At 39.5% G+C, this 24,187-nt stretch overlaps 1 protein-coding gene across 1 annotated transcript in view; it reads left to right on the plus strand.

Annotated features, from left to right (window-relative positions):
- Positions 1-2,739: 2,739 nt before the first annotated feature.
- Positions 2,740-24,187, plus strand: part of pkd1a (polycystic kidney disease 1a) — a 62,478-nt gene continuing 41,030 nt past the window's right edge. The window contains 9 exon segments of the mRNA XM_029442825.1: positions 2,740-3,186; positions 18,993-19,064; positions 19,156-19,224; positions 20,202-20,273; positions 21,350-21,531; positions 21,914-22,164; positions 22,548-22,808; positions 22,920-23,088; positions 23,653-23,830. Of these exon segments, the coding sequence (XP_029298685.1) occupies positions 2,918-3,186; positions 18,993-19,064; positions 19,156-19,224; positions 20,202-20,273; positions 21,350-21,531; positions 21,914-22,164; positions 22,548-22,808; positions 22,920-23,088; positions 23,653-23,830 (1,523 nt within the window). The 5' untranslated portion in view covers positions 2,740-2,917.

A 24,187-nucleotide genomic window follows, 5' to 3' on the forward strand; every position in this document is an offset into this window, starting at 1 on the left:
TTTCCACCATCATCAAGTCAGAATTGTAATGAGTTGGTATGACCAAAAACTACAATCGTTTCAGTAAAACTTTATTTTACACGTTTCTTTTACAAATCCCTCCTGATCTCTCGCGCATTCATTCTGCCTGGTTTTCCATGATACTAACTGTCTTATTCGTTTCAACTGACTTGCTCCTTCCGCCGCCCATGTCCCTTATTACCCCACAGAGCCGCTAACCTGGCTGTGTATTGTTTGTTGCAATTTGTTCAGAATCTGTCATTTGGAGAGCAGAATTTGGACTGTTTCAACCTTTGTGTCCTTTCCCTCCCTGCTTGTCCCTGTTTCACTGTAACAGCACAAGGAAAGCTCCTCGTGTGTAAACTGCGTCTGTATCTTTCAGAGAGGCTACGTTTCAAATACACCCGGGGTTCAGGAGCTTATAGGAATGGCTTGAGATAAAATGTAGATTCTCTGATAATAATCTCAAATTTTCTCTTAAAATGTATTTAAAATGTTAAGGGAATATCTTGTCAAAATGCTTTTACTTGACAAACATTACTCTTGTTTTCACTCGGGCCATTTTCTGCACACTTTTTACAAGCAACCGGTTGGTCAGTCATTACAAAGTCAGACTGCATAGCCACAAAAGTTTATTTAAAGCCAGCAGAGATCCTTAAGTTTCCAAAAATATCAAATGTGTTAAACTGAGTTTGGGGGAAAATGTGTATAAATTATTAAATCAAGAATATTTCCATTTGATTGAATGGTGCATTATAAAAACAAATATTTCACTCAGTCTAAACATAATACAGCTTCAATTGCGATTTGGTACATATATAATATATTAACTATCAGTCTGAAATAAGATGGTTTTAATCATCTTAAAGGAGAAACAAAACTGCACTATGTCATTTACTATTGCATTATACTGTAAGTATTGAAATAGTTTGAATTCATCACAGCGGTTACTCACTGTGAAAAGTAACCTTTTGAGTTACTTGGCCTAAAACATTTGTCCCACCCGCTCTTCCATTCACACATGTTTTGCTTCTCAAGTATGAACTCTGCAGTGAAATGCTGCCAATGAGGATAAGAGAGCACAAGAGTTATTGTGGGTCTCTACTTTCCTTTGTACAGAGCACCAGATGCCTGCAGGGAGGATGGCTCTGCCCCAGGAAACACCTCCAACACGTGCCCTGCACTGCTTCAGGAGATACTGCAGAGAGAGACGGGAGGGTAGAACGTTTTTTGTTTTTTTAAAACTGACATTTCACAATGAAATCACAGCAGAACGGGGTCATTTGTCATGACTACACTTCAGTGTTGAAAATGTCACATCTCAGTGGGCAGGAGGTCGAATGCAGAGTGGCTGCTTCAAAGTGTTCTCTTACTCTTCACTTGAAAAAGACCTGCAATGTTGTACTTATAATTGAAATATTTAACCCCCATGCAGCACTTCATCTTCAGCGATAATGAAATATAGACACTTAAAATGCACATACATGTAGCTCATTCTGCTTTCGCACACGTGTAAATAGTTTTTGTGCCACTAATGCATCTATAAATTTAACTGAAATTGAATTGATTTGGCTTGAACTAAATACAGAAAGATTTCATCTGCACTTTGCTCAACTTAATGCTGAGGTTTTTTACTGCAACGTGCCCAGACAAACTTTCTGAGAAACATAAAGAGAGACGGCTGAATAACCTCCAAAGCACTTCTGAGGACAGCAAAGGGAGAAACAAAACCCAGACAATAGTCCAAATATATGACACAAAGTGCTGTTGGTAATTGAATGGTGAACATTGTCAGATATGCCCTCTGGTTATTTTTAGAAAAGAGGAAAAAACTCACATGTATACCTTTAGTTACTGTATACCTTTAGAAAAACAAAAAAGCTGCATATAAGGAGTTAAAGCCCACAGCAGAGGGACTGAATTTCAGGCAGGAGAACTGTTAATTGTGGGAAACATTTCATGTTAAAAGCTAGACAGGGACCCTGGATATGTCTCCTCTTCTGGCATCTGCATCAACCTGAAAAACAAAAGCTAAAAATCAGCAGCTTTATGAGAAACATCCGGATTTCAAACAGTTGTTTTTGTTTGTTTATTTCCCATTTTCTGTCATCAGCATTGGTTGATTAGGTTAATAGCACTTAAATAAATTGCACCTTGAGCAAAGGCTGGATTATCAACGCTAGTACTATATTATTTTTCATTGAATGTCGTTTGGTTTTGCTGATTTAATTGGTTTATAATTAAGTGTAAATTTGCTCGGGGACATTTGGTTACCACAAGTCTGGAGAGTCTTTGAAATGTCAAAGGGTATTATTACTTGTCTCACCAGACTTGTGTCGAAATGTACATGTTTAATATTCCTTAATAAATATATAATTAATCAAGGGGTCAATAGGTGCTAGTATTCGCTAGAGGCCCACTGGCAGGTTAATCCAGTATTGACCATAAAAATAGATAGTTGACCAAAAGCAATATTAAATATGACCACTAATTATATATTTATTTTATTTTTACTTTATGTAATTGTTTCTATGTTATTTGTAAATCGTGTTCAATAACCGAGAGTAGAATTAGGCTTTCACATTAAAAAAAGTAATAAGGGGACACGAGACAGTGCAGCGGCGGCTCAGGGAACTGCATCCAGCGGAAAGAGGAGGAGAGAGGAAGTTCTCCAAAACTTTTTTTCCCCCGAAAGGATTCTGGAGAAGCTCCGTTACATTTCCAGGAGAAGAGGGATCCGACCAGAAGAATAAAAGAAAACGCAGGGGAGCTAACGGTGTCAAAAACTTCTCTTTTAGTCCCCTCACATGAAAGTCGTGAAGAAAGGACGCGAGTGTTTGCCTTTGTCCTGTGTATTTGGTTCCTTCCCAGACTGAGAGGACTTACACCATCAGAGGCGATGAGATGTGAGTGAGCTATGCCTTGTGGAAATGGACAGACTTTATCCAAGCGAAAACATGGCGTCTGCGTCCCGAGGATTAGCTTCTTTTCCAGTCTGCTTGTGGCGCTCTGCTGCCTGGAGGCATGGGGCTCCGGGCCGCAGGGGGACAGGAGCTGCAGCCCCTGTCCCGTTAACTGCAGCTGCGCGCTGGCGGGGCCCCAGCAGTCCTGCGTCGTCAACTGCTCCAACATCGGGCTGGAGAGGGCCCCAGCTGCGGCAGACATCCCGCTGGCCACCAACGTGCTGTAAGTAAAGTGGCTGAACAGGCTAAAGCGGGACAAGGATGTACAGTGGGGGGTACATTAACTCAATTTAACCAGGGTTTAATGTTTGGAATAGTTTTAACCTACTCTTATGAAGAATAAAGAAACGTATGTTGTACATTCACTTAACATTGATAACATGGCAAGTAAGTAATAAGCTACTTATAATTATTTTCTCCACTAGATTTTTGTTGTCAAATTATTATATTTTTGTGTATATTGATTTTGCCATGTGGTGACCAATAACTGGAGGTCACAGGCTGGTTCACCATGTTTTTATTTACGCCACATCACTCTTTTTTATTTGCATCATCCCAAATTGAGAGAATGATAGTTATCTTAGTTATTTATTTGTGCTTTCGTTTGTGTTGTCATGATGCAGCCAAAACGGTTGGAAACACCTATTTCTATAATTGATTAATCATTTGCGTCACGTGTGAAGCAAAATGCCCAACATGTAGCTGGTTCTAGCTTCTTAAATTTATAGCTTTTCTGCTTTTTTTTATCTTTGGAAATTGGTCACCTTTGTATTTTGGACTGCATTTTTCAAATTATTCTGACTTTAGACATAACGAATAATCGAGAAAATAATTGGCCAATTAGACAATTATGAAAATAATAATTTGTTGCAGCCGAAGCCACGCAGATGCACTCTGACAGATGTGGTGATATAACTATATATAACTAATGTGGCCTTGAAGAAATTGCACTGAGCACCAGGGTAGGTTGTCAGACAGAAAAAAAATATAAATTATATTTCAAGGAAAGCATGCAACATGTTATACACAGAAGGATAACAATAAAAAAGCAGGACTTTCTATACTTTAAGGTGACCTTTTTTGGTGTGACGCAGGCTTCTATTAAAGGCGGACTGATAGGGACACTGTGTGTGTGGATGTGTGTGTTTTAGTGTGTGTCTCTGTTTGGTAATTTAAATGGAGTTGGTCACCAGAGAAGTGGACTTGGTGTTTGTGGTGCAGATCAGTCTTCAGCCTCTGGTGCTGCTGCAGCGAGAACATTCTGTTCTACGCCAAGGGAAGACATATGTTGTCAATTATTTATTTCCCCTCACACTACTTTCTATTATTTAAATGTACCCGTTACACCAGGGCAGTAGTCAATGTACATTATTTTGAAACTACTTCAAGAGACTTGACTAAATGAGCAAATGAATACCGTTTAAATTAGGTTTTGGAAGCAAGTAAAACTATGTGTTTCAACTGAAATCTTCACAACTAAAGGCAGTGTGCATATGTGTTCTTATTTTCTTGTTGGCGTCCTTAATATCACTTGACATTTAGTGATAGTGTTTGCATTAGGGAGAGAAAGAGTGCTCGGTTGGGTGCCACGTTAATGAGAGGCAGACCCTGCAGCAGGATCTGTCTCTAATCATGTCAAACTCTATCAGCGTGCTAATTGCATCAGTCTATATAAACCTCGTCCTACACCAGAAGCCTTATGTGGAGGTGACTGACTGTGAACATTACTGTCCTCACTTTGGCCTTTCAATTCCATACTCCTGCTTATACTGTAGGGTGGGAGAGGCATGCTTCTCCCACCCTACAGTATAAGCAGGAGCATGGAATTAAAAGCAGATATTTTAATTAACTCGGATTTCATGGCCGACCGTGGCAGGAAGAGATGATATTTATTTAAAATCCTGCAAACAGTCCTTGGTCTCTGTTACCTACTTGCTCATGAAAGGAATTTTCTTTCTTTTTTTAAAGGTAATTCACTTGTCGAGGTAATGGCCAGACATTCTGAGGCAGAGGAAAATCAGTTTCTAAAAATGAACAGAAAAGTGAGAACAGTTTGCAAACATTTCTTTTACTTGGCAGATCAAAACAGTACATTGAAGCAGTTGTGCTAAGAATACCCTTCCTCGCTAAACTGGTTTTACAACATCACAGAGACTTAACACATGTTCAGAATACAGAAGAAAGAAAGATACACAGGAGACTTTACAAAAGTACACATAATAAAAGTAAAAATGGTTTTGTTGTCGATGATAATGTGCATTGTGTTCGCCCGCACTGTTTGATTGTAGAATACCATTTTCCTGTTCATCAAGACTACCATAGTTATTTACAAGGTGCATTCACACTCACAGCATGTCTTCCAGTAAACAGTGCAAAGCTGATGTTTGAGGTATGAAAATAGCGTTGAAAATATGGGCGAGAACTTGAAAAGAAAAGTAATTTACGCCCTTATTCTTTAAGAATTGAATTTGAGACCTTGGAGCAGTAAACAAAATGTGGATGTGCCCTTGGTTCATTGTCCTTCACACATCAACTAGGAGGGATGCTGTAAATGAGTAATAGCATAATAACAGTGGTAGTGTGTGGGCCTTCATGAAGGGGGAGAGAGAGAGAGTGTCTCTGCACATGTATGTATGTCACTAAATGGGTGTATGCCATGACCAGCCTCTCTCCGCACAGAATGAGCTACTCAATGTCAGAGGTCCGATACCACTGAAGGGGTGGGAGATGAAGCACATATTTACGCTGTACATTATTGATAATGTATCTTTAAGTAATCTGTTGATTATTCTCTCCATTAATCGCTTATGAAAATTTCCAAAAGTTGCAGAAAATGCCCGTCACAATTTCCCCTTTGCCCAAAGTGACATCTATAAATGGCATGTTTTGTCTGACCAACAATCCAGACACATAGACATTCTGTGTACTATCATCATCATGAAATAGTAATCACACATTTGAGGAGCTGGATCCAAAAGGTTTTGGCATTTTTGCTTGAAAAATGACATAAACGATGATTTTATTATCGATTATTGATTTATCTGTTGATTGATAAATTCACTAATTGTAATAAACTCGATTTAACATTAGAGCTGCAGCGATTATTCGACTAATCGATTAGTCGATCGACAGAAAAATAATCACCAACATTTTAATAATCGATTTAATTGTAAAAGTGATTTGTTTTTGCAGAATGGCAGAAAATAATGTGTTCAGCCTCTCACATATGAATGTTTCTTCTCTCCTCTGTCTTATATGATATTATGAGAATATCTTACAAAACAAGACATTTAAAGACACCACCTTGGACTTTGGAGAAACTGCGATGGATATTATTCACAATTGAAATCTTGAGATGTACTCTACTCTGTACTACTCTACTCATAAATATGCACACATGCTCTGTGGGCCTGGACAGCATTGTCTGCTTGTTTTCTGTTTTATAATGTCACAAAGCCGTTGACAACCACAGAACTGTTCTGCTACACAGTTTTCCTTTCAGTGAAAAACAAGAGATTTTCAGTTGATGAATTAAAAGGTTATACAGTAATACAACTCTGAAGCAAGAGCAGCAATGAGAAAGGACTTAAAAATAAAGTAGAAGCCAGCCCTGCTGTTTCTTCTCCTCTCCTCTGTGCCCCCACCTGGCCTCAAATTAAAATGTTTTTTACACACCCCTGGTTAAAAAAAAGAAAAAGGAGCATCAAGCAGTAGTGAAGTATTTTAACATTACATACTGCCGAGTGCAGTTGGAGAAAAGTGTTCCCGTTACACACCAGTCCATCTGTTCCAGCCCACACACATAATAAAAGTCTCTTAGCACTTCATACAGACAGTTTATGCCGCTCTGAAGTCTCTTCTGGGAAATGCTTGTGGATTACGCTCAGAATTTAAAGTCTCTACAGCCTTTGTTTAGTATGCAAATTGCTGAGAAACATTTTATCGTGGAGCTGTGTCGGTCCTGGGACAATAGACAAAGAAATCGAATGAGAAATCCAGTCAACATGTGTCTGAAAGTAGTTTGGTTCAGTTCTAAACCCTTATTCGGTGGAAGACAAGGGGTTGGTGTAACAGATACATTTATTTGGTAACACCTAATTCAATGTATTGCTTTGTGCTTCATTTTAATTGCTGTTACTTTCCTTGGTCATCCTGGTCAATAGGGTATATAAACCACAAATATACAAACATAGGATACTGATGATATTTGGAGTTCTTATATCTGCTGAGCCATTTGACCCTTTATACTGTATGTATATGTTAGGGGCGGCTGGGGCTCAGGAGGTAGATGGCATGGCCAACAGTGTGTGAGTGAATGGTTATCCCTACTGATGAGCTGATGTGGACCTCGTATGGTAGCCAGTGACTCTGTATGAATGTGTGTGAATGGGTGAATGCTGACATGTGTTGTAAAGCGCTTTGAGTGATCGCAAAGATTGGAAAAGCGCTATATAAAAGCAGTCCATGGTATGTATATGGTAAATTTACCATTTACCTTCCACAATAAAGTCAGTTTAGTAAGTTCAAATAGAAAAATACCCAAAAGGACATGTCAGAAATTAATGGCGTCATCCAACGCAAGTTCACTTTACAAAATACGGTACAAGCTCAGAAGAACATAACGACAAAGACACACCCACAGGTGCTTTGCAGTTGCTGGGAAATACACGACATTTGTCTTAAACACAAGGTGTGCAATAGTGGTCCGGTTTAGCTCTGTGTTGTCATACTCGAGTCAGTCATCAGTCTCTGCTGTACTTTAAGGTTCTTTTGAGGTGAATGTTAACGCTAACGAATTTGCATGGGATGTATAGCATGTCACTATGTTAGCATGTTAGCGTTACCGTGTTAATGTTTATGTTGCTTGGGCCTATGTGTGTTTAACCGTGTTAATGTTAGCGTGTTAACCTGCATCGAATGTAGCCTATATATGCTAGCATGTTAGCGTTACTTTTGTATTGCTATCGTTAGTTGTTTGAGGAGGTGCTGCCAGTGGATGTTTCTGCACTCTAACCGTTCATTTCTCTCGACCTGTACAGCATGTTAACATACTAGCATTTTAGCATGTTAATAGTTATTACCATGCTTACACTGGCATGTTAGCGCACTATGTTTGCTATATTATTGATAAGTTACTATGTTAATCAATATTACTCAATTCAAAGTAATTGTCATTTCACCCATTGAAAAAAAAAAAGTTTATTAATGGCCGGAGGTGCATAAAGAGTGCATAATAATAGTTATAATAAATAAGTCTTAAAGTTGACCTTCAAACACAGGTTTAATTAATAACATCACTAATTGCTAATTGCGTTGCCATCATGTATGTTACCTGCGCTTTTTCTACCTCGTCAAAATGTGTGATGTGTGTACATCTGAATTTAACACAACCCAACTTTAACAGTTTGTATATAGAGATATTTCCATGTGTGCTTATATTTTATGCTGTTTCTACATGCACAGTTTTTTCAGTAGATTGGTTGGTAATTGGAAACAGTAACATTAACTTAGTAAAGAAACTACTTAGTATCGTATGTAGGCAGAGTAACAAAGTGAAGTTGCTGTTTAGTTTCTTACGTTTGTGAAGACTGTATCTGTGTTGGGCAGTGCACCCTTTACCTGAACACTCACTGTCCTCTCTGCTCTGCTCAGGAGAAATGTGTGGCGTTACCATGGCATTGAAATGCACACACACACACACACACACACACACACACACACACACACACACACACACACACACACACACACACACACAGAGAGAGACACTGCAGGCGTGGCGATGCACTTTTGAGACAAGTCTAGTTACAGGGAGCTTTTGCTCTTAGTCCTGAGGGTTTGCAGCTGTCAAACAGACAAGACTCTAAATCAAATCCTCCTACTTTTTTCTGCATTTTCTATCTCTGGTCCTATTATCCATCCTACACACACACACACGCACACACACACACACACACACACACACACACACACACACACACACACACACACACATACACACACACACACACACACTTTAAATAAGTGGGAAAGGAAAGATTGAATTTAGCCATATGTGAGGGAGAATTTGTTGTGTTACCATGGCAATAGTAACTAATGACATCACTCTTAGAAGCACAGACATTCCAGAGGGAAGAAACAGGGAAAGAAGAAGACGAGGCAGCTCCCATGCTCTCCTGCTCTCTGTGTGTGTGTGTGTGTGTGTGTGTGTGTGTGTGTGTGTGTGTGTGTGTGTGTGTGTGTGTGTGTGTGTGTGTGTGTGTGTTGGTCCTTTGCTTAATCTTTTGTGAGTTTGTAGCACTGCAACTCTTCTCACTCAAACCTTCCAACACCAACACAACTGACACAAAATACGATGCTCTGTCAAAGGCTTTCTCGTGCACATGTGGGAATCACTTGCATAGTTTGCTGCAATTGAAGCTCTGCCAGATGTGTTGTGTTCACATACGGAAAAGCCTGAAAAAGAAACGGAGATACAGACTGGAAACTAACAGGGTAACACAGTTGTTTTGTGCCAGAAACAGAAAATTGCCTTAGCTAGATGTTCCATTACACGAAAGCATTACTTTTTAAAGCTTCTTGTCTTCATTAAGTTTAGTGTTTTCACATCCATCCTCTTATTATATTGCACACCAATCGCCATCTGTAGGAGTTAGTTTTAAGCAAGGTTTGACAGGGAGAAATTGATGCTATTAAAACACCCCAGAACTAGTACATGAACAGTTCAGCCACATCAATCACATTGCCCATGGTTTGACAGATAGAATAACTGAACTAAAAATAAAAAATGACACTGAGTCCACATATAGTTTAGCCTTGAATAGTGGCTGTAAAAAGTGAGTAGTTTGAGGTTGTGTGTAGAAGCTAGAATGTATTATTTTTCAGTGGATTCAAATAGTGACAGTAAAGATATTCATGGCCTCTTCCCAGATCACATTTGCAGTATAATCCAACACTGAGCAGTCCATGCTAATGCTAAGTATGTTCCAAACAGCTATAAAATATGTGGCTAATAACATAAGTATTAACGATTAAGCCGCATTTTACAGAAACTGGACTAGGGATAGGGATTTATCGGTTCCTCTATTCTTTCCTTAGAAATTGTTGCATGGAGAAAGAGTACATAAAGGTTTATTAGTGCGACGCTTTTAAGCATTTCTTTCTCTCTGCCATGGCTCTGGTCCCAAACAAACTAAAACCTCATACATCTATGTACGACTTTACATCATTGCACATGCGCAACTCTCAGTAAGCACTGATAAGAGGAATCGATAGTCACGGAGGCGTGCGAGCCAAGGAATCGGACTAGGAACCGGTTGTCAATTACCATCCATTGTTCAAATGGATGTATTATCTGAGTTACGAGTTATTACCTCTGGAATCGATTGAAAACTAACCAATTTCAAGCTGACCACAGCCGCTGTTTACAGCTTCCTCCAGAGGTTGAGTGTTTGACACTTAATAAATCGCTTCTGGGTGGAGTGTCAGTTCGAGAAAATACTGGCACTCATGGTGTACAGATGAATGGCGTACATGTAGAATTGACATTATACACATCAGACATATATACAATAAAATGAAGGTCATTGAAACACTGAGTGCATTCTGGCAGTATAATGAAATAGGTTTGAAGCACTCAGTAAATCTATATCAGAGAGAAAGCTCTAGAATACCCTCAACAATAGCAGCTTTAAGTGACGTAACTAATTCTTCCTGGTTGATAGTCCTTTTAAAGAAGTTTACCTTTATGCCCCTGTGTAACCTCAAATCTCTGGATGTGACCACATAAGAAGAATAGAAATGAAAGATAAGTATAAACCTGTACAGAGTAGACTTTGATTATACTTGTTACATCTCTTAATAATCAATGCTCTATAGATCATTATATGCTTTTCATGCAGCCAACCTAAAATGTTACACTTAGCGAAAAAGCTATGTTGAATTATTCCTCCCAGTTACTTTAACCGCAGAAACAAGTGGAGAGTAATACTTGGATTTTGTTCCCTGAATTTAGATATAAACACCCAAGTGTGTGTGTGTGTGTGTGTGTGTGTGTGTGTGTGTGTGTGTGTGTGTGTGTGTGTGGTGTGTGTAGTGTGTGTGTGGTGTGTGATGTGTGTAGTGTGTGGTGTGTGTGTGGTAGGTGTGTGTGTTGTGGTGTGGTGTGTGGGTGTGTGTATAGTGTGTGTGTGTGTGTGTGTAGTGTGTGTGTGTGTGTGTGTGTGTGTGTGTGTGTGTGTAGTGTGTGTGTGTGGTGTGTAGTGTGTGTGTGTGTGTGTGTGTATAGTGTGTGTGTGTGTAGTGTGTGTGTTGTGTGTGTGTGTGTGTATAGTGTGTGTGTGTGTGTGTGTGTGTAGTGTGTGTGTGTGTGTGTGTATAGTGTGTGTGTGTGTAGTGTATATGTGTGTGTGTGTGTGTGTATAGTGTGTGTGTGTATGTGTGTGTGTGTATAGTGTGTGTGTGTAGTGTATATGTGTGTGTGTGTAGTGTATGCATTTCAGAAACACACCCCGTTTATAGTCGGTTCACACTTCATGCAGAGTCCCAGACATGAAGATATCTTAGAATAACAATCTGATTGAGTGTAGAAATACAACCATCTTAAAATGTGAATGAGATGCTGCATGTCAGCAGTTTGTTTTTATTTTTCTTCAATGACTCAATGATAATTCAAATTCATAGGAAAAAGCTTGTTTTGCATTTTCATTTTCAAGTGAAGGAACGTTTTACTAAACAGGAAATGTCCCATGTCACTTTGTGATGTAACTTTGTAATTATGCAACTGAAACGTCATCATGAGAATAATCTGATTTCTTACAGAGGATCCATATTTGTGGGCAGGAAGTCAAAGAAATGTCATGCCACCTTATTTATTTCATGTCAGTGCACCTGAAAGCCACACATGAAGTGGAAGCAAACAGCACAACAAGCAGAAAGAGCAGAGAGTACAGTGAACGGAGTCAACTTCCGGAGCAAAAGATGAAGTGGCGCAGACGGCTCATGGTCTGGAGGAACGAGCCAAATTATTCATTATCATCTGCATTTTTTTGTGCCAGCAGCCGACCTCTGTGCTGTCTGGGCAGCTGCAGCTTTGCTTGCCTCGATGGTGTTGGAGGCTACTTCATTACGTGCTCTCTGCTCTTTCTTATGTGGAGCTTCCCGCTTTTACAAACATGGAATCAATTATATTACAGAGTGATCGCCTGAGGCCAAATGCATACGAAACCCCGTGGAGATTCAAGACTTGAAATATGCATATTTACTCTTTATGTCAGTCTCCACAGCATGATTATGTTTTATGATTCTGAAATTTTGTTTAAATATGCTCATGTGCAAAAGCCTGATTGCATGTACACAGGATGCAAACATCTCCTTAATCTGATGTTTTCATGTAACCTCTCCCGCTCCTCCAGTCTTTAGACCTTTCAATGAAAGGAACAACAAAGAACAAAGGGACATCATATGTGTGGCATTGGCAAGGTCATTAAAAGATGCCAGATCAGCCATTCATACATACTGAAAAGGCTTTTAATTGTTTTTACATTTTGCTCCCGGCATGGCTCTGTGCATGGCAATGGAAAACTAAGATGGTGACGATGGGCTATGTTACCACATTTAGCCTGCGCAATTTTACGTCCAAGGTGTCTGAATTAGGAGTACATTTATGTAATATACTGTAGTGCCCTCAAATGTCACAATGGAACAAAACAAGTGGTTCTTCAAAGAATCCCACAATGCAATGCTTTGCATTTTATAGATGTGAAAACAAGTGCTAATGCAAAATGATGATATAATAATAATAATAATAATAATAATAATAATAATAATAATAATAATAATAATAATAATAATAATAATAATAATAATAAGCTTTATTTGTATAGCACCTTTCATGCAAGAATTGCAGCCCAAAGAGCTTCACAGCAAAAACGTAACAATTAGTACAAGATTAGACAGAATAAGAGCATTTACAGAACAATAATCACAGTGTAGATGTAAATGAGAGTGAAAGAGCATTACAAATAGTATGAATAGCAGAATTAAAATAGTATAAAATAGCATTGGAGATCATGCCTAGTTTCTGTGCCGTACTTAACGACCCTCCTGCCGGGAAACCACATTCATCACACCATTCTTGTAAATGTTTTAAACTATCAGAGCCATATTTTGAAAGCATGATGATTCAATGATGATTGAAGTGTTTTAAATCTAATTGGACTAATCACTGATAGGCTAAACTATTGAGTGTCTATTTCATAGGAAGTAGTGAATAAGGGAATGAGGAAGTGATTTTGGACTCTCCCGTTGTAAACATTATACCTGCTGAGCTTCAGAATGTTAGCATTGTCATTGTGAGCCTGTTAGCATGCTGATATTAGCATTAGCTCAAAGCACCACTGTGCCTAATGCTGCGTTCCAGTTAAAGTGCTTCAGGTGCAATTATTTAAAATAACATAAGCTCAATGTTGTCTTAAGCATGTAATCTTGTAACTGTGTGATTCTTCAACTACGGACCATTTTGGTCTGGAACCTTTGAGAAAAAATTAAATGTATTTAGAGAAATGTTTCAATATGTTTATATTTCTACATCCTGTGTATTAACACTTCCTGATAGTGGTTATGCTGAATTTCTTTAAATAATATACAATTTTTGTGATTTTATTAAAACAGTCACAGGAAATCATCATTTCCTTCACACCACAAAAAGTTGTTTTAAAAGAAAAAATATTTAATATACCTTGTGTTTTCAAAAAATATTAATTAATGGTATTTATAACTGCACACTTTTCCAAACTACAAAACATTTTTAATGTGATTATGTCAATTTGTATGCATTTTTAGTTTAAATATGTGTTGTGATGGGGATGACTGCATGTGTTGGAAATGACACAAAAACATTTTTAAACAATGTTCAGTTTTATTGTCCCCGGCACAAAAAAACACATTTTTAACGGAAGAACTTCATCATCTAAACTTTAAGCAGATAAAATCATTTGGCAGAAAATTGCTGGAAACTGCTGAAACCTACAAGCAAGTTGCAAATGTTGCACTTACTATTTAGCGCAAAACTAAAAAAGTCCCTGATTCATTGTCTTTGGTGGTTCCTTGTCGGTGAATAGTAATTGCAGATGTAGTTTTGAACAGCTTCCCCACTGACATTTCATTTAACATACATTATTTTCACTGATATGAGCCATAACAGTCAAATTGTCTTTTCCATCACAATAATCAAAGTGATGGAAAAGACGTTTTGACACATTTGAAAGAAGATCTCATGATGTGTTAGCATGCTAACGTCTGCTTCAGAGCTAGCATTAAATAAACACAAAACAGACAATACCAAATGTTGTTTTTCTTATTATTTCTAAATTTAAAGGATATATGAGCTAGTAGCCAATAAACATATTTTCGATTGACCAAATATTGACCTTGATTTTATCTTGTATCAGTTCCCTTCATGGAGCTGTCTTTGTGCTGCAGCCATGTGCTCTCCTGTCACATGACTATAGCTGTTATCACCAAGTTTAAAAACTTTTTAAAAAACTCACCAAATTCACATTTTGCATGGTGTGATGGAAATGACAGGGACCCCAAGGGACACATGTTCTTTTTATTAAAAAAAGACATGAAATACTAATATATCTTACAACACATGATACATTTCATTAAAATGGCCATTTATGTGTCATTTGCACATACAATTAATATTAGATCAATATTAAATTCAAAACTTAGCAGGTTTGAATATCCAACATCAGGCCCAGGGACAAGTGATAAACAGCAAGAACAACACATAAAAGGCTTTTATGTAATAAAAATAATGACTGGTCTATGATTTAATGTTTGGATGTTCCTTTTGGTCACAACAATAAGAAATAGGAAATGTGTTTTAGTTTTTCTTATTTCTGCCAGGGACACAAACATGACGATAGTTGAAGAATCACCCAACTACTTCTTGAAAGTATTAGTGTAGCATTAGTGGAAACACTTGGGGGATATATTGTCTGCCAATACTACAAAGAAAATGCAAAGTCTGCTTAACACACACACACACACACACACACACACACACACACACACACACACACACACACACACACACACACACACACACACACACCATAACCTAGCATGTCAGAACTGGTAATTATAAAAACAGCGCATAGGGTGAATGAGTGCAGCTCATACAACACATGTGTACACATGAAAAAACATGACAAAAATAATCCATAATTATTATTTTACGTTGTTAGACAATTTCAATAAATGTGTATGATTTTTAACTCTACACAGCTACAAACAAAATTCCAATCAAAGGCACATTTATAAACTAATTGATTATTTTGTGTGGTAAGTTTTAGCATCCTTTTCATTTTACTCAGCTTTTCTCAGGTGTTTTGCATTTGACATCTTTTTATTACTGTGTTTATGTCCTTTTCATTTGTTCATTTGTTTCATTGTGTTTCAAATAAGACTACTGTAAGTTTTCTAATTTCGTTCAGTTTGGTTTCAGTTTGTTTGATGTGCAAATAAAAAACAAATAGTGCAGTAAACTCAAACTGGACTTTTGTATTTGATTTTTGAGTTATGAGTTTTTGCAGTTAAATGTCAACAAAATATAGTCACCAATTTCCGTTCTTATTGAAATGATGCTTAATTGCAATACTCCCTAGTCGTTGTCACATCCCAGAAACACTGCAGGCCTGAGACCCATTTTTGGTTTAAGCCCACAGTTTATAACTTCAAGATATGTGGGACTCACAGTTTTGTTTCCCAGAAAAAGAGTGAGCAATGAGCGCAAGTAACCAGTATTACAGGAGTTTTGTTTTTCCTGCATTCATTGACAGCATGTAAGAGTGTGTGTGTGTGCATTGGTCTTTGAGTGAGTGTGTTAAACCGCTGCACACAGCTGCCCTTCACTTGCCAGCTGGACACCAGACGACCCAGGCAGCAGCAGCTGGAAAAATGGACAGAATGTTCTGAAGAGGAGAGGAGAGTGTTTGGGACCAAGTCAGAGAGTCCAAGAAGCAAAATGTTAGGCTCTTTAGACCAAACCTGTTCATTCAACATCCCCGTCTCCCCAACCCCTCGGCGCATTCCCCTAATTTCATGCTCCCTCTCTTCCTGCAGTAGGGAAAGTACCTCCCTACTTATGGTCCAGGCATGAGGTGCCGGCTGGCAGCTCTCACTTGAAGCAGTGTGGAGGAGACTGGCCGAGCTACAGTAGGACAGGCGCCCATGGGACAGGCAGCCCACAGTGGGGCGATTGTTCTCCAGACCTGGCCTGTGTCGCTCACTGCTGGCTCCCCCAATTTATCCTCTGCTTTCCCTAAGCACCTGCCTTCTCCTCTTCTAACTCCATCATCTTTGCTAACCTTTGCTTTTATCCTGCTTTCCTTCTCGTTAGACTCGTATAGGTCTGCCCAGCCTTCAAACATAAACAAAGCAACAGAGGGAGAAAAAGAAGGGGGGGAGGGGGTAGAAATTGGGAGAAGTGACTGGGGGAGGGATGGCGGTATCAGGCAGGGAGGCTGAGGGGGATGAAAGCGACCGCAGAGAAGTCTGTGTTTAGTGGGTTAGTGGAGCGCTGGCCTTCACTCACAGAGACTTGGACCACTTTCCCACCACCATGCAGCAGATACCAATCCTTCCTGCGAACAGACCTACATCACAGTTTTTATCGGCAAACTTATTTTTGTGCGGGAGGAAGGCGGACGAAGTCAAACAGATATAAATCTACTTTAGGGGCTTTCTTTGTTTTTTCATTTCCTCCATCTCTCTGTCTCCTCAGATTTACCTTTTCCTCTCCAGAGCCTGTACCCACTCCTCCTCTGTCATTCCCTCTGCCCGAGCACGTGTGTGTGTGTGTGTGTGTGTGTGTGTGTGTGTGTGTGTTCTTATCCTCCAGCTCAGAATAAGTGGCACCAGACAGGCCTTATAAGGAGTGGTTAGATCATTGGCCACACCGTTAGTAAAACAGAACCATATGTGTGCTGTGTGTGTGCATGATACCTCAAGTGGGCTTTACTGTGTGTGTGTGTGCGCGTGTGTGTGTGTGTGTGTGTATGTACACATGTGTAAGTAAAACCATGTGTGTCCAGAGGTAGCTGAGAGAACGGGAGCCTGTTGCTAATAGACATTGTGAAGGTCACATTATATGGTCACGTTAAACACACACACACACACACACACACACTCTCTACTTAATCTCCTCTTGTCTATGCAGCGTCGCCCATAAGGTCAGAAAGAACGTTTCTGTACAGTTGGGTTGTACACACATACACGCACACACTCACACACACACAACTGGCATTAATGTAGAGAGCATCACATAAGGTGAGGCGGGAATGATCAGCTCGTGGGTGGAGCGTCTTAATGTCCTGTTTCATCTGCTGATGGGTTTAACAGAGGCGATCTTTCCCTCTCTCTCTCTCTGTCTCTCTCTCTGTCTCCCTCTATCTCTCTCTCTCTGTCTGTCTCTCTCTCTCTCTCTCTCTCTCTCTCTGTCTCTCTCTCTGTCTCCCTCTATCTCTCTCTCTCTCTCTCTCTCTCTCTCTCTCTCTCTCTCTCTCTCTTTCTTACACAGCTTGTCTGGAATGTACAGATGTTTCCTTTTGGGAATGGGCGTCCTGCTCTGTTCACACACACAGAGAGAGAGAGAGAGAGAGAGAGAGAGAGAGAGAGAGATGCATTCCCATACACACATGACCCTGTCTTAGACTTAGTTTTTCTCTCTCAATTTTGTCTTGTACGCACGTGCAGCTGAGGCTTTGCTGCGAAGGAACACACAGGAGACCGAAGCCACTTCAGCAGCTCACCTCCAGTTTAACCAATTCAGTTTTCTGATTTTATGTCTGGTTCATCTGCGGGTGTCTCACTGACTCCAGGTGATCAGTACGGTGGTGTTTACTTTCTGTGTACTGTACATGCTGTTAACACTGTGAATGCAGCGCACAGTATGTGTGCATCTATACAGTGCTGTTATTAGAGCTGGAGCAATAAGTCAGCCAGGCTTATATGTCGGCTGGTATTAGCGTGTTGCAGTTATACTCTGTTGGTATTATCGTTTACTTTTCAACTGTAAAATGTTCCACTGTGTATTGACAAGAATCTGACGCTACGATGATGCAGGAGTTACAATTCAATATATTGCGATACCGTTAGCAAGGCGATATATTGCGAGAAAAAACAAATCGAATTTTATCAAATCTGAGTAAAAAAAGTTTAACTATTTTGTGCAATCAAAGAATATGTATTAACGTGTGCGTGTGTGTGTTAGACCCTTAATCACACATGTAATTATTTTGACCCCAGTTTGAGTTTGACAGAGGATCAATGTCTGTCACTCTCTTCTAGCTGCAATCACATTAAAGACAAAAAGAAAAAGGAATTAATGTACGTGCTTCTTTATAAGTTAGGAGTAAGTAAGAAGTGAAAACATGAACTGTCACCCATTTCATTTACTAGAATACATTATAAACAAAATAGCAACCAGCACATCCTGTATTGTTCGATTTTCACTACATGACTATCACGATTACGATATCTATAGACATTTAAAAGACAATAATGCTTTAAGCCAATATAATTTATTACTTTGTTTATTGTGTGTTTTGTCTCTTTTTTGGAAAATGAATCCCTCTCAAAATACAAGTGTAGGGAGGTGGAGAGAGACTCTGTAACCATAAGTGTACAAGAGGAATTGATGTAAGGTGCTGGATTAGTTACAGGATATAATCGTGTGTATTATTAACATGACCAATATTTATATCGGTATTTCGGTGACACCCCTAGTTTGTAGTTTTGTGTTCTCCGGCACATTGTATTTAGTGTGTCTGGTTTCATTTATCTCCACCTCTGTTCCTATGAGCTAAACATACCTTTACATTTCCTTTCCCAGCAATACACAACCACATTATATGGTAAATTACTTGTATCGTCTGAAGATCACTGTGGGAGTGTGTGTGCCTGCAATCATCTTGCCCCGTCATGCATATTAAATGTGGACATGTCGGTTTGTCCCCGCAGAGATCTTTCCAAGAACCACATCTCCTCCCTTGATACCAGCCTACTGGATCGTCTCACTGGCCTCCGAGAGCTGTGAGTATGCAATGCATTTATGTGTCCATACAGTTTCACCCAATCTATCTCCATCTCTGTCGATCTGTCTAACTATAAACATATCTTAAAGGTATCTTCAAGGGAACAGGATCAATGTTCTCCCCAGAGGAGTATTCTGCTGCGGTCCTCTGTCAATCCTGTGAGTATAAAGTAAAGAAAATATGAGTACCTTTGCAAACAGAAGGTCCAGAGGAGAATGAGGAAGATGAAAAAGAAAGCAGTAGGGAGAAACGTCTGGTTTAGTCTGGATTTAAGTAGGCAGAAATCCCTGGAGTAAGCTATCTGGACCAGAGAGCATTTACACAAAAAACGCACACACTGTATACTGCACACACACATAGCCAAACATGCACACACACACCAATCAAGGCACGATTAAGTTAAATTACAGCTTACTGCTCCAGGCTCCCACTACCTCCCTCCACCCCTCGCTCCATCTCTCCCTCTCCCTCCATCCATTACCTTATTTCTTCCACCCATTGAATGGGCGTTTAAAAGAGTGTGTGTGTGTGTGTGTGTGTGTGTGTGTGTGTGTGTGTGTGTGTGTGTGTGTGTGTGTGTTGAGAGAGGACTCTGGTGGTTTCCATCAGTTCCTTCCAAAAACCACCACACAACGGCCCCATTATGTAGCCTACTGGTTAGAGAAGAGAGGGAGGGAGAAGGAACAGGGAGAAGAGGAGTAAAGAAAGAGAAAAGCATGGAAAACAAAGCAGAAAGAAACATTAAAAGTCTGAATGCTAACCCTTACTCAGCACTTTGGTTGTTTGGGATTTGTTTTTGACTCACTCAGTTTTGTGTTGTGTTGTATATCTGGGTCATTTTTTGTGAAGAGCACTTGGAAATGTCTCCTTTTGATCAACACAAATCTAAAAGTCATTTTGCGTGACTGCAATGAGCTGATAATAATGTCAAAGAAGCAGTTTCACATCTTCATTCGTCCAATGACTCTTTTACTGGCTTCAGGTTTTTTTTTGTCAATGACAAACACCACACCACATTCATTCTGTACAAAATGACAGGATCATAGTAAGTGGCACAAATCAGTGCAGTCAAAAAAAGTGACTAAAGCTTTGTTTGAAAGTCAAACTGGGATTGTGTGTCTTCTGTTTCCATCAGCAATGTTAGCAACAACCAACTCACCACCATAGAAGAACAAATATGCGACAACCTCTGCAATTTAACTCAAATGTAAGTAATCACAATTCATTGTTTTATCTCTTTGTCTCTTGTCTCTCCAATAAATATTGAAATATGAGATGATAAATGAAATATAATTAGACCTTATTTACACACACACACACACACACACACACACACACACACACACACACACACACACACACGTATAGAAGCATTATGTACAAACGCATCTGGTCACTGGAGTGGGAGGTAGTGAGTAGTAATTATTATTATTATTATTATTATTATTATTATTATTATTATTATTATTATTATTATTATTATTATCCTTTGCTTATGGTGAGGTTGTGGGCTTTTCATACTTTTCTAACTCTTAACAAAACGTATTGATGGCTAATGTGCCAGCTAACAGGAAACAACACCTGGAAGGATCGTTTTATTTTAGTTTGAAGGTGTTTGTTTTAACTTTTGGCCGCAGATAGCCGTTATGCTAACCGTTAGCTTACTAATATCATTTTCATCTAACTCCATTAAGTCAGCAAGTATTTTCCATTATGTTGGAGTTTTATTTTCATGCAAAAGTTCTTTGTGTGTTTGTTGAGTGTTGTTAGGCGCTAACTACAGTTAATGTTAACATTAACTGTAGTTATGTTAACATTAACTGTAGTTATGTTAACATTAACTGTAGTTATGTTAACATTTACTGTAGTTATGTTAACATTAACTGTAGTTATGTTAACATTAACTGTAGTTATGTTAACATTAACTGTAGTTATGTTAACATTTACTGTAGTTATGTTAACATTAACTGTAGTTATGTTAACATTAACTGTAGTTATGTTAACATTTACTGTTGACAAAGGGACAAAAAGGGACATAAACTTAAATCCATGTGAATTTACTTTCATATTGCACATTTTACATTTTACATCATCTCATACAATTATAAATACAATTAATTGAAAATGCTTATATATATAAATAATGGATTTCAGTTTGAATGGTTTATCGCAGTACCTTCAGCACATACTTTACTCTTTCATTAACTCCCTCCCCCTTTTCTATGAGTGTTGTCATGTTGCACCTTTACTGATCCTCTTCGTCCCTGTCCTGCTCGCCCCCAGTGACCTGAGCGGTAACCCCTTTGACTGTGACCGTAAGCTGTTCCAGCTGGTGAGACGGCTCCAGGAGAAAGGGGTGCAAGTTCAACGCCCGGACGCCATGCTTTGCTACAACCCGCCTGATCTTCGCAAACAACCCCTACTCAACATCAGCCTGCTCACCGGTGGTACGAAACAAGTAAACGGTGATGACAAATCTCTTAGGAAAACCTTTTTTTCAGTTTCCTTTCCATGTTTGGCAGTGGATCCATCCTGTCTTTTCAGATTCATGTATACCATAAGACTACCTCAACCTAAGATTAAGTCTCTCTAGCAAGCTGAACTCAGGGAACGAAAGACATCAAGCAAGTGCACTTAATGTTTAGCAAACAGGCCAAAAAAAGTAAATCCATGAAAATGCATAACAAATATAAAGTACTTTTAAAATCAAATCCAAAATGAATGTTAACATCTTATCCTTGTGGTGCTCAAAACTGCTCATAAGTTGACCTCTTTTGATCTCTTTTGCTGGTTTGGACATCTTTAAGTTATAAATGAGACATTTTACTGTGTTTCTTTCTTCTCCAGGTCTTATCTATGCAGCTTGTCTTGAGGACAGCAGCAGTGGAGGAGGGGGACAAAGCGAGCTTGTTGTCTTCTCATCTTCCACACCCGGAAACTTCACACGTGAACAGTGTAACAGTGTGTGTTTTGCTGCGTCCCACCTCTACGGAGGCTTGGGACCGAGGCACGAGTGCCTCTGCAGCACAAACTCTGAGCCGAACTTAATCAGCGAGTCTCAGTGTTCTGCTGCCTGTACGAACCCCCATGTTATGAAGGTATGCAGCACACACAGAGTAATGATCTTCAGATGTCAAAAAGCTTCCACCTCTTGCTTTGTTTCTTCTTTTGTAATCACACCATCCAGCATTTCCTCTAAACCTTCCTATAAACGAGCAACAACTTCCCTCTGTGGCTTTAATGACTTCCCTCCTTCCTCAGCTTCCGTTTCCCGCAGGTCTGCTGTGCAGAGCAACTCAACAGCAGTAATCTAAAACGGCAAATGAAAATCAAGATTTGTAAATCAGAGCAGTTCATAGTGTTCATTAAAACCACATTTTTATTTAACAATTACCAGTAAAAAAGGTTTTGTTTGACTTTTAAATCTGTGTGCGTATTAACACAAACCTCCTCTTCCTCACGTGGTTTCCTCTCTGCACAGAAATGCGGGTGGATTCTGGCTCATGACGTGTTTGCGGTGGACTTCGCCGTCTCACTGAAGCCCCTCCCACGGCAAAGCTTGCACAACCGCATCAGTTTCTCCGCCGCGTCCTCCGTCACTCCGGTGACACTGTCCTGGGACTTTGGTGACCTTTCGTCTCGGGTGAACACTACAGGAACAGAGGTCACCGCAGCATCTCACAAATACGGACTTCCGGGACATTATGTGGTCAGTTTGATGGCCTGGGCTGGACATAAGGAGGTGAGAGAGAAAGAATATAAAATAACAGCTATTAGTTTTTAGTTTTTAAAACACTTTTTCAACATAATGATATGTGATGTTAATATTTTGTTTCATTTTGCATGTGTTCAGGTCTCTGCACGTGGAGAAGTGACCGTCGCACTTCCTCCTAAGCTGGAGCTGCGCTGTCCACCTCTTGCTGTGGCCAATAAGAGCCTGGAGTTCACACTCGTCAGCTGGGGGGCTGTCGGCGTGGATGTGGACTGGAAGATTTCAAAAGATGGTGTCCAAGTTGCCAAAGGTAAGACACAGCAACACACAAGCTTTTGGCGCTGATCACCTGTCAATAACCTTGTCAGTGTGTTGTGTCTGTGTTTGCCTCAGACTTTCAGAGGCTCACACCCATATCAGTCAATGTCATGCATTTTAATATTAAGACTTTAATGGAAATGGAGATGTGGATAGACAAACTCCTAGAGGAAAAGGTCACATTACTGCCAATCCTGCAATAAATATTCAGTACACATAACACATTAATACCTCAGTGTATCCTTAGTGTGGATTCAGTATTTTTACTCCTTATTTGTGCACATTTTCACAGTTAGTTACGTTCATTAGATAACCCCGTTTGAACAATATATATATGTATATAATGTAGGATTAAGTACCTTTAGACGTTTCTATCTATCAGCATGTGAAGCAGGAATATATTCTGACTTTTGAAAGCTTTGAAAAGCAGTTTTTTAAAGTCTTTTAAAGATCATGTTTTTAGCAATAAAATAATGATTGTATATATTTTCCTGATTTTGCAAGTGTGACTGCAAAAGATCTGAGAATCCATGTGAATGTTTCCGTCCTCTGCCAGCCTCCCCTCACTGCCCAAAGGACGGGGTGTACGACGGCGAGTCCTCACGCTGTTTCCAGATCGTTCCAGGGGAGTTGAGCTGGACGGACGCTCGACAGCAGTGTTCGGACCGCGGAGGGGATCTGGCAATAGTCAGGAGTGACACGCTGCGTAACCTGCTGGCACCCAAAGTCACACAGTGAGTGTTTCTGTGGCTGTGTGCAAAAATGAGATCTCAGTATTTCTGTCAGGTACTGTCAGACGACCTGCCAGCTCTGTAACACAATGTGTCTTCCCTGACAATTTCAGTAGTTCTCATGTTGCTGTTTGCAGTAGCGACAGCCAAAGAAACATTGTGACTCAAAAACAGATGTTTAACTTTGACAACAGTACAAGGTTTGGATGAAAACATATTTGTTTCTTCTGTCTTTGTCATAGATACACTATCTCGACAAAAATAGTAATACATCTTTACTTTACGTCCTGCACGTCTTGTGTGATCAGCTCTGGATTTGGCTTTTTTTCCATTGAAAACGTTTCTGGGCTTGTGCTGGTC

The sequence above is a fragment of the Cottoperca gobio genome, chromosome 1 (genome assembly GCF_900634415.1).
Source record: "Cottoperca gobio chromosome 1, fCotGob3.1, whole genome shotgun sequence".
NCBI lineage: Eukaryota > Metazoa > Chordata > Actinopteri > Perciformes > Bovichtidae > Cottoperca > Cottoperca gobio.